The following is a 12,534-nucleotide window of genomic DNA, read 5'->3' on the forward strand; positions in this document are numbered from 1 at the left end:
ATAGGAATATACAGAGTAAATCTTTGAAAATCTTCTTCTCATGAACCATAAGACCAGGAAATCTGAAACTTGAGTGGAAGCATCCTCAGGTAGTGTAAATTCTAATTTGTGAAAATCATGACCCTCGAGGGTAGGGTGGGGCCACAATGGGGGGGTCAAAGTTTTACATAGGAATATATAGAGTAAATCTTTAAAAATCTTCTTCTCCTGAACCATAAGACCAGGAAAGCTGAAACTTGTGTGGAAGCATCCTCAGGTAGTGTAAATTATAGTTTGTGAAAATCATGACCCCCAGGAGTAGGGTGGGGCCACAATTGGGGGTCGAAATTTAACATAGGAATATATAGAGTAAATCTTTAAAAATCTTCTTCTCATGAACCATAAGACAGGAAAGCTGAAACTTGTGTGGAAGCATCCTCAGGTAGTGTAAATTCACAATTGTGAAAATCATGACCCCCGGGGGTAGGGTTGGGCCACAATGGGGTGTCGAATTTAACATAGGAATATATAGAGTAAATCTTTAAAAATCTTCCTTTCAGAAACTAATCAGCCAGGAAAGCTGAAACTTGTGTGGAAGCATCCTCAGGTAGTGTAAATTCATAGTTGTGAAATTCATGATCCCCAGGGGTAGGGTGGGGCCACGATGAGGTGTCGAAGTTTTATTACATAGGAATATATAGAGTAAATCTTTAAAAATCTTTTTCTCAGAAACTAATCAGCCAGGAAAGCTGACACTTGTGTGGAAGCATCCTCAGGTAGTGTAGATTCAAAGTTGTGAAAATCATGACCCCCGGGGGTAGGGTGGGGCCACAATGGGGGATCGAAGTTTTACATAGGAATATATAGAGTAAATCTTTAAAAATCTTTTTCTCGGAAACTAATCAGCCAGTAAAGCTGACACTTGTGTGGAAGCATCATCAGGTAGTGTAGATTCATAGTTGTGAAAATCATGACCCCCGGGGGTAGGGTGGGGCCACAATGGAAGGTCAAAGTTTTACATAGGAATATATATGGTAAATCTTTAAAAATCTTCTTCTCAGAAACTAATCAGCTAGGAAAGCTTAAACTTGTGTGGAAGCGTCCTCAGGTAGTGTAAATTCAAAGTTGTGAAAATCATGATCCCCAGGGGTAGGGTGGGGCCACAATGGGGGTTCAAAGTTTAACAAAGGAATATATATGGTAAATCTTTAAAAATCTTCTTCTCAGAAACTAATCAGCCAGATGATTCTTTATAATTGTTAAGACTTTGGCCCCAGGACAATTCTTTGGCCTCACAAGAAGGTTCAGAGTTTATGTACGTTTATATCCCATATATAAACAATTGTTAAGGATCTTTTTGAGAACTGCAATACTCAACATATGATATGACTATAAAATCGTCCTGTTAGAAAAGGGACTAATGATTATAAACATAAGAATATCCAGGGAAAAATGGATTTTATTTATACGGGATCTACATGTATTATTGTACATTGTCCAGATAGTTTGGATTATGACTCCATTAAGCTGATTTTATCATACCTATTGTTCCTCAGGTGAGCGATGTGGCCCATGGGCCTCTTGTTTTGTGGGTAATGTTTTGCATATGGGGTTTTTTAAATACTAAACGTAACAAATCTATTTTTCATCCAATAGTTTCAAAAAACAATTTTTTAAATAATTTTAAACTGCTTTATATATCAATGTTTACTATGGGCTATATGACAATTCTGTTGGAAATTGTACAAATTTCAGGTTTTGAGGTGTTTTTTTGTAATTAAAACAAAACGATTCATAACTGTATATCATAACGATAAGTATTTGCTCAGAAAAATGTTATAAAAAATAGAATATTTTGATTGTTAACATTCCGCGTCGTTTTTTTGTTAATAATATCACATGTCACTTTTTAGCATTTTACCCGATTCACATGTGTAAAGCACAGTTTGTATCATATGATTGTTACGAGAAATGTCATTAGACCCCAAAAATACTTTTACCGGGAGTATTGATTAAATTCTATGTTACATTTATTGAAAACGATGTTAAACATTATATTTGATGCATTTTTGTGACGTCATATGTACTTTTAATCACGTGACAGTCGAATCCTAATATCGCAAATTCTAAATAATTTGCATCGGCGCAGGTTATTAATGACATTAAATCATAAATATTTTTAAGATAAATCCTTTGTTATGTCATATATTCTTTGGAGTTCTTGATTGACTTGAAATAGATATTTCGTTTATGAAAGATATTGTTGAAACATTCCAGAGAGTCATCAAAATAATGCACATTTTTACTAATCAAAAGCGATTTACAAAAAAATTGGGGTAAATCCATAGGTTTCCCAAGCACGATTCACAATGGTACTTATATAGACCAATCCACACCTCTCAAAAGTTATGTCCCTTCGCCGCCATCATTGGAGAAAAACCCATAAAGGACTATATATGATAAGGGCCTAAAATGGCCCCCTAAAATGTACATCATCATTTTACTATTAGTCTTTGTTTTCTTAGTACAGATATGTATGTGATGTGTTAACATAATATTCATTTTGGTTCAAGTGCCCGCAATTTAGAAATATGACATTGTAAAGACAACCTTTTCCCGCCATTTTTGCATTTTTAGCGTAAAACAGCTTGTTTTCAAGCAGTTTTTCCTTCCGAAAACATAGAGCGCATTCTTGAACAAATAAAATATCTTAATCAGAGATGTATCTAGCCAAGACTAATAAGTGACAAAAAAATTTTCCTTGTTCAAGCATGCGCTCTATATTTTCCATTCGTAAATAGAAAAGAAAAATGTCAATTTTTGGCTGATTTTGATTGAATTATAGAAATGGCGTCACTTCTGACGTCATATACTGCCAGTGAGTGCAAATAAATCAAATAAATAGATGAAATTATATTCTATATCAACTCTTCTAAAAAATTAGTTAACATTTTATTGTACCCGACACAATTAAAAAATGGCGAATTATGGGGGCCAAATTTAACTCTTATCATATATAGTTCTTTAATTTCTCACAGTAGCCTTTGTAGTTTAAAGGTTTATACCTGTAACTTTGACATTTGACATTAAAAATCCAGTATCCGTTCTGTATTTTTATTGCCCCAAAATGGGGCAAAACACGTATCGAAGGAATAAATTAAATTCCAAAAGGTTTTATCACAGGACGCCAAAATACTTGGTTGCATAAAGAAGGAAAAAGTTGGTTTTTTCCCTTTTGACCTTTGGGTTGACCCCGCAAAGGGAAACAACTTTTGCAAAGTGTGGATTGGACTAGTATTCTCTACCAATTTTACGTACAATATTCTAAAATTGTGTTGATCGTGAAAATCACCTGAGCCAAGCTAGTTTTTACAAACATTCAATTGTTTACATGTAGCAGGGAGTGTCTCCAAACCATTAGTTTTTTAATACGGCGGCTGTTGACAGGTGTGCTCACTTTTCATGCAAGATGAAAGTAGGGCAGACGGTAAGTGAAATAGTGTGAAAACGACATGGATGGAAAGTGGGGCGGTACAGAATGGCGGGGAGGGAACATGTTAGACTACATGTTGCACCCTGTCCCGGGGTCATCTCTCTGCAGGGAATACGGTAGGGTGGGGTCAAAATGGGCCAAAATGGGTAAACTTTTGACATTACACAGGAGGGTCAATTAGACATTTAATTTGACCAGAAAAAGATGTGTCATTTTGGGTAAATTTTAAACCTTAATGTCCCTCCTTAAGTCAAACAGGTAGATACAAATCATTTTGATCCAGATTATATTTTTCCCGCAACACAGTGCTATGCAATTTCATGCACCCAAACAACTGTCCCCAGCTACCCTCAAAGTCGTGTTTTTTGATTGGAGCACTATTGAAACTTATGTGGTGTCCTCTTTTATTTTTTTAAATTCAAATTACCTTCTTTTGAAACACTGGAAAATTTTATTCGAATTTAGGGGCAATAAACATCGATAAGTACCAGTCAATCAATGATCGAACTAACTTTTAAAAAACAAAATGGCTGCCAATATGGCGGCGCCCAGGGCTGGAAGAAAATTTTTTTGGCCTTAGTACCCCTGATTCAATTTTCATTTTCACTGATTTTCTTATACATACGTGTTACCATTAATCCTCGCTTCGCGAGGCGGGCTTTGCCCGCATCTCGCTGCGCTTGGTATAATTCACTTTTAACGTTAGATACATTCCCTGAGAACTACCGACAGTAATGCAGATCGTGACGTCAAAGTTAACTATGACGTCATATCGCATAAATTACAGACACATCGCTGTCAAATGAATCGGAAAGCCTTAACATGCCCGCTTATATAAGAATAAAGTAAAGTATTCAAATTGTAAAGCTAAAATGTGTGTTAATTTTCATCACCAAATAGAAGTGTAGCTTAAAACATAATTTGCGAAAATGTAAGGCAGATCTGATGGTTAAGTTGACCATTCAGCCTCCTGAAGAAATTTCTGGAAAATAAACTCCTTGCTCTGACGATTACGTGCCTGTCTTGAATCGGCCATGTTTACAGTTTAAACGTGTTTAGAAAAAGGTTACGTAATATCCTTCCTCTTTAAATGCAAGGCTAATGAATTCTTGATAAGAAATCGTTCCTTGCGCAATGCAACCTGAAAAAAATGAATAATTACTTCTCAAATCTTTTTGTAAATTTCAAAGATGAACGGATAGCAGGATATGATTCGGGTATATTGGTGTTTTTTAGCCAATGAATCGGACTGGTTCATGCACGTAGTCTATGGTTCATATAAAATGAGCCGCCAATCGATGAATTCATCGATGAATTCAAGTCGACCATTACAGTGTGTTCTCTGATTGGGTAGTAAGTATTAAATTATGCTTCCTTCATTAACATTTTATATTAATTGTATCAAACTGAATTGTATTTAGAATATTTAGCTTTGTTTTGATCCAACATGGTTCAGGTGCGGTAACATTTGAGTAAATTTTTTTCATCTGATCAATCAATCAAAATTACATGTATTTTCGTCAGTCATACGAAAAGGTTTTGGACAACGTAATCAAATAGTACGTAATATCGTATTCGCAAAAAAGCTGATATTTGAGGCAGCATTATCTGTTTATTTTGAACAAAACATATATTTTTAAAATCAATTTTATAACAATTAAAACAGTTTTTTTTGCACCGGAAATCGTTTGATTTAAGTATAGATTATACATGAAATAAACCACAATAGCTACTATATTTCTCAATCTGAATGTCTTTCAAAATTATTCAAGAAAAAAACAATACCAAATCGTCGGTCAAATATGAATTTTCTTTAACCTAAAACATTTTCAGACTGTGCAGAGGTTGTTTTACCCAAAGTATCTTAATTTCACCCAAAACTTGGTAATTTTTATTTTTCTGTGGGTTTAAACTTAAATACATCCCTTTCAGGTAAAATTATTCTTTCATATCCACAACACCGATCGTTCTCCGTGCAAGGTTTCAAAATTCCATCGGCGTCGTATTCATTTGAAATTCATGCAAGATCCTCTTTAAAAAACTAATTTAAGAGATGAACTCGATTGACACTGCTGCTTTTATGCGTGCTTCATTATTTATTCAACATTTTATTCAAATACAGCCGCTGCTTATCAATATAAAAATGAATTTGATGGAGTTTAAAGTATTTTACCTGAATCGTGTTCAGGTTGCCGTATTAAGACCAATGTCTGTTTCACAAAAGAATGAGGAACCCGTGGAGAGGATTGTTAGAATAATTTGTTTACCCCCAATTTTACCCTAGATACCCGTATTAGCATCAGGGATGATAGATTTCAAAATTCTGTAATGAAAATTTTACTTGCTCATCCTAAACATTGCTAAAAATTTAGTAGATCGGTAAACCGTAAAAAAGTGAATGTACCAGAACCCAGGGGTCATTATTTGGTATATAGAAATCTCAGTTTTTGAATTAGTAGTTTTGCTACCTTAATTTATATGTCACGTAAAAGCTAAGAACGATTTTCGCTACATGATATAAAAAATTTTGCATGGGAACAAGAACCCTGACCTTGAGTTCAACTTCTATTTGTTTTAGATGCTTTCTGCCTGTATCTGTACAAAATTCTTAGTCGGCCTGATGACCAGGAAAAAAAAAATAGATTTTACGAATTCTATCAATTTTTACAGTTTTAACCATTTGAAACTTAATAATCTCTGAAACTCGGGGAAAAGAAATTTTCAAACCAATTTTTCGCCTTTCCTATAAATGCTATACATACATAATTTGTTTAGAATTGTTAAGGGGTGTTTTTCTCTGAAAAAATAGTTAAAATGTTAAGGACGTGAGACTAAAATACCGAATAGAATTATTTTTTAAAATAAAATAATTTACATGTATTTGCTTTTTATATACATTTGAAAGGCGACATCAGATAATGAGAGGGGGGAGATGAAAGGTCTGTTTTTATTAAGATTGCATTTATATTCTTACAGAGTAGAGAAGTGCCTCTTCTGCATATTGTTTTTGTTTGTTTTTTAAATTTTTTTTTTTTTTTTGAAAAATGTAATTCTGAAGATATTCCAAGACCCTGACCGACATCTGTTAAATCTGTGCTTCGCACAGTTAAACTTACTATCCATGAACCAAGTACCATAAGTATTGTCCCGAAAAAACCAGAACCGGTTTGCTTATCTTAAACTTTTTCATCTGAAGAATGCCCAGATACATTTGTCAGTGAGGTTTTTTTTTTTCAAATCTCGATTTAATAAAATATTATGAAGCTATCTGATAGAATCTGTATATTAATTTTGAAATACTTAGCATCCCTTTAATTGCTGTGCAGTGCATTGCTTTTATGGTATAGCCTTGGGACAAACTCCTTTGTTGTATTAAGTTTAGGGTCAGCACGTTCCTGCTGAAATGCTAACGTTTCTGGTAAACAACCAATGTTCAAGGTTCTAAATGCATGATTTAATTAATTTAAACAATAGAGCTTGTTTAACATGTTACATAATGTAGGTCTGGTTCTAATCTTTCATCCCCTATTTCGAAATCCCTAAAGTAGAAATCGCTACAACGCAGTTACAAACCATGAACGCATTAAACTAGCCCACATTCCTTCAATTGATATTTCAGTGTTATGGTTTTTTTTACCTGCTTGAGCCACATAAATTTTCTGATCACAAATTTTCATCGCTCTCGTTGTTTTTCTTCGTCGATACTACGTAGTAAATTTCAACCAAACCAAGTTTAACAGCAAAAAAATCATTGTGCAACACGCTATTAAATATCGTCAAGTGATGACGCAGTCGTTCTGTCTAAGGGAGAAAATTGGAAAAAGATTTAAATTACAGAAGATTGAGTGATTTAACACTATAAAAAACTTTAACACAAGCTTCCTTTTTTCTAATATGTTATTGAAATTTGTTTAACTACAAAAGTATATCCAACTTTTCACATACGATATTTTTGCAGTTGCAGTAATGTTTAAAATGTTTAAAATGCATTATAATATTTAAAAGTTTTGATATATCAAACGCTTCACATAAAGATATATCTAAATGTAAATAAATTACTATCATATTAAGAAATAGTGATATTGTAGCTAGATATATGTTATAAAACACTGCTTTAAAACAAAGTATAAGGTTCACTTAAAAATACAATAAATTTTGCACTAATTAATTTCAAACATATTTTAAAACTTCATCTCAGAAGGAAACCTTTATAAACAAAACGATAAAGATTATCGCATTTCATTGACTTTGTACCCAAAGTAAAAACATCCAAAACAATTTTAACATAGCCCACTTTTATTCTGTAATTGTGATAACATGTAACTAGTTTAAGTTAGATTGACAAAGACGTTCAATACATATTGAGTTGCAAAATGATACTAACTGTTCTTATTTTGATTTTAAAAAAAACACAAATTGTAAAATACTGAGAATTTTGTTGAAAGTATGACTTTGTATTATATTTCGTTCAAAGGTAATGAAGAAAAGGTAAGATATTTTTAGTTATATAGATGTCTTTGTTCTCACGTATGTATTTTTTACAAACACTTGTGAGCCTTAAATAAAATAACTAATACTAGTAGATCTTTTTTCTTCTTACTTTGAAATCATATAAGACATTTTTCGAATATCACCGATTTACTGGCCTGTAATGGATTACATTAAAATGTAAATAATGAAGTGTGCTACCGCTGATAAGTAACATATAAGACTATTTTGATTTGAACAAAAAATTAGAAAACAATACATGTGACTGTATCATTTAAATTCCATTGCTATTTCAATATGAAACCATTTTAAGCGGTATTTCAATTTTATACTACTTTAATAAAATAATTTCCTTGTTTGAATTGATAGCACTCATGAACAGCGGATCATCGCTAAAGTTCAAATGGCAAGTTGTACCTTCATCAAGCTTTGTAACAATTCTTATCTTATCTATTGTTGAAAATATGCACCAAATTTGGTAAATTTCATGAAGATTTTGCAAGATACATTGGCATGCAATAGGGAACATGTGAAAAAATGCCTCTCCCCCCCCCCCCCCCCCCAAAAAAAAAATTATTCAAAATAATCATTCGTAATTTTCCATCATTTCTTTGGTGTGGTGTCAATATGAATGCACATATTGTACAAAATACCTTTATCTACTACAATAATGCAGCATTCTGGGGTTTTTTTTTTAGGCAGTAAGTAGGAGAATTTTTCATAATGATTTTTTTATTTCAAAGGTTCAACTCCTGCTTCAGAAATCTTTCAGCGTGGAACATTCGTGTTCAGCTAGTCGTTCTGAATTCCTTGTGTTTAGTACTCATGGTCTTTGCGCTAATGTATACCAACAACGTCCATCGTACTCCCCCTTCTCATTCTCAGCCTTATGAGTGCAAAGAGGATTTCGGGTATGGAAAAGCATCTTTGGAAGAAATAATCTCAGGAACAGCCCAACAATTAGAGCACCCAAATTTTACGTACATCAGGAATGCCAATAAAACCTGTATACCAAATTCTGACGTGCTTCTACTGATTTTAGTGAAGTCTGCTGTTGGACATTTTAGGAAGAGGCAGTACATCAGAGAAACATGGGGTAAAGACGCAAGAAAAAGAGGATTCAAAATTGCTTTTCTTTTAGGCTTTAGCAAATTTGAAGACGCTATCGTAGGTATAGAAAATGGGCTCCACGAGGACCTTATTCAACAGAACTTCGAGGATTCCTACGTAAATAATACGCACAAAATCAAGATGGCGTTATCCTGGATATCTGAGTATTGCAAACAAGCAAAATACATTCTCATTGTTGACGATGATATGTATGTGAATATTCCAAACACAATAAGCTTTATTTTACAAGAAGCCATTAGTCCCGATGAAGATTTCTACAGTGGACATCTTGTTCCTGAGCCCTATCCAGATCGCTGTCTCAAAAGCAAGCATTTTATTTCAAAGACCCAGTATCCATTTGCTTGTTATCCGCCTTATATAGCCGGTGGTAGCATATTACTAAACAAATACACGGTGGAACAGTTCGTTAGAGTAATGCAATTCATTCCTTACCTGCCATTTGATGACGTGTTTCTTGGATTTATCGCTCAAAAACTGGGGATTGAACCTACCAAAAATGCTTATATAAGCTTAGAAGAACGCACCACAAATGCAAATGATATTAAGAATTTTATTTCGCAACATGGATATAATACTAATATTTTGTTTCGAATTGCATATAACAATACCCATATGCAAATGAAAACGGTAATAAAATTGGCTTAAAGTAAAGACAATTTACCTACAAAAAAAATGGTGTATATTTCTTTCAAAAGGGTAAAAGGTTTTGAGTGTGAAATACACAGAAATATGAAAAAAAATCAATAAAATAAAAAAAGTGAACATTCTTTTAATATCAACATTTTTGGCTTAACAACATATTGTCCAGACCAAAAAGAAGATCTGCCAAAATTGAGGACAAAAGCTAGCCCAGACCAGAAGTATGACATGAAAACTGAGTGAATGTTTGACATCATTTTATGATAAAATAAATCAACATAAAATTAACACAAACACACTTCTCATGATTCGGATTTGAAAGTATATATTCTTAAACAGCAAATTGGATAATAAATAAAGCACCAGAAATTGTGAACGACACTACACTATAATATGAAGGTCCACTAGTGTGTTATATCATTATAATTTGATCCTCGGGATCCCAACAATCCCACAACTGGCGGGTGTCCTAGCCAAGGTGTTACTCTGGCATATCTCTTCCTCTACATTGAAAAAAAGCTGTCGTCTTTGATTTATCTGTTGAACTTTACAAAATAAAACATCACTGCAAAAGGTGTGTTAGTATCTTAGATATGTCTAATGAATTGAGTTAGAACAGCGAGTTCTGTGGCTCTCCGAAAGAAGAACAATTTTCTTCATCAAACGTGTTATTAAATTCTGAAAACTAAACATATATTTGCGGGATAAAACATTATCAATAATGAACGAAATACTAGTATACATTTATTGTACAAAGGTACAGACTGACAAATCACAATTAATCTTTAGCTCAGAATATGTAATTAAGTTTATGTAAATATAAGAGACCACATTGGTCTCTAAACGGAGTATTTATTTAAGGAATATCAGCATGTTTTTGTCTATTTATTCATTTTTTGCTTTGTTAAATGATACAAAAGGTAAAGCAGAGTAGATCATTGAATTAGAGAAGGGTAGATTATATGTCTGATAACCGTGATTATTTCACATGCATACTTCACATGCAAGACAGCTACAGCATGAGGGTTTGTATCAAACATTGCGAGATATTGACCCACAACAACCCTGGTACATCAAAATTGGATTCAAAGTCATATTTCCTGCATTTTGCTAAATTCAAACCCCTCATTTAGTGGCCTGTAATGTTTTAACATGCCGTGCACACATCCTGAATCGAGCAAATGATAATTTTAAATTATTGGTTGGAAAAATGTGTCCCGAACTAAAATTTATTTTGTGCGAAACCATTATAATATCGATGAAGAAGAGAAAGCAATAATTTAACAAGAAAAATCAAATGGAAAAAATTATAGTGTAAAAATCTTTCTTCTATGCATATGGAATATCTTTCTTCTTAGCAGTTACTTGCATTTTTCTGAAGTCCATACTGTACATTAATAATCTAAATTGGTTAATTGATATTCATTATTTTGCAAACTCTAAAACATAAAATACAACAACACCGTTCTTGCTACATTTCTATAACCCAAATTTATGGGTTGTAATTCTTAATTAGAAAATTAAAGGAGGTTTACCTGTAAGGTGAACTTAAATTGGAATTCTCCGAAGCACCAAGGAACGTTGGGTATTACGTGATATATGCAAGCCTACTCCCAGACCAGCATTTAAATCAATATGTGAATATTTCATAGTCAATTACAAAGTAATGATAAAACTCGAAATACATATTATTCATGAATATCACCCTAATTCCCATGGGAGGGATTCAAGGGTGGGCACGTAATACCCAACGTTCCTTGGTGCTTCGGAGAATTCCATTAAAGTTCACCTTACAGGTAAGCCTCCTTTAATTTTCTAATTCTCCTTCACCACCAAGTCACGTGAGTATCACGTGAGATGTTTGAAGCCAATATTCACATATTGATATTATAGGAATTAAATAAAACGTACGTAACATTCCTATAAATCTCATTTTTAATGAACATTCTAACTATCATCTACATTACACGATGCAGACAAAATTGCAGATTGAAAGGGCATTTCATTATCAAAAACGTTTTTATCATAACATTTGGCAAAGGTACTCTCATTTAATCATCCGACATGTGCCAAGATATTGTCAACTGATAAACCCGCAGAACGTGCGGCGGCACTTGCAGCAGCGCGAGTGCTGTTGCCAGAAAAATTGCTGCTATCAATGCCAGCTTTAGATAATAAAGTTCTAATCCAACGCGAAATACTATCCTTGGATGCCTCTCGAAACGGCTTTTGAGTTGTCAAAAATAGTTTCCTTACTGTCAATACTTCTAAATTGTTCCGTTTTCAATGTATACACTTTTAAACATGACACAACGCATAACATCTTATCACTATAACTGCGCGCTAGAACAGTTACTGGTTTCAAATGATTGTTTTACAAGGTTCCGAACACAAAATACTATTCTATCTTCGTATACATGCATATTATCCAAATTAAAAAATGATAAAGTCTGAGTTCTCTGTCCATTTAGTAATGCTAATAACATGACAAACTTTAACGTCAAGTTAAACAGAGATAACACCTCATTATCGCCCATGCTGCGAATAAAAGATATAAGACAATGCTCACATCCCAGGTCTCCGTATACCGCGGTAAATTGGGACAGTCAATGAAGACACCTAGTTAACGGAGCTGAACCCACTGACAGGCAGTTGATAGATGGTAAAATAGAACTGAGAAAACTACTGGCTGAATTTATGGTACTATAGGAATATCCTCTATCAAAACGTTCGGTGAGAAATTCTAAAACAACTGTAATTGTTAAAGAATCCGATACTGCTCCCCAACCCACAGTAAGAGACGC

At 33.6% G+C, this 12,534-nt stretch overlaps 1 protein-coding gene across 5 annotated transcripts in view; it reads left to right on the forward strand.

The window, feature by feature from the left end:
• The window catches only part of LOC128182086 (beta-1,3-galactosyltransferase 5-like), a 29,444-nt gene extending 19,591 nt beyond the window's left edge, over positions 1-9,853 (forward strand). For 2 of the 5 annotated variants that reach the window (XM_052850703.1, XM_052850707.1), the window contains exon 4: positions 8,704-9,853. In XM_052850703.1, coding sequence (XP_052706663.1) covers positions 8,704-9,736 — 1,033 coding nt within the window. In that variant the 3' untranslated portion in view covers positions 9,737-9,853. Of the gene's footprint in view, positions 1-4,454; positions 4,826-7,946; positions 8,367-8,703 lie in introns of those variants that run through there. The other 3 variants (XM_052850714.1, XM_052850728.1, XM_052850721.1) reach the window with 3 other exon arrangements.
• Positions 9,854-12,534: the final 2,681 nt, after the last annotated feature.

Source organism: Crassostrea angulata, chromosome 1, assembly GCF_025612915.1.
Source record: "Crassostrea angulata isolate pt1a10 chromosome 1, ASM2561291v2, whole genome shotgun sequence".
NCBI classification, from domain to species: Eukaryota; Metazoa; Mollusca; class Bivalvia; order Ostreida; family Ostreidae; genus Magallana; species Magallana angulata.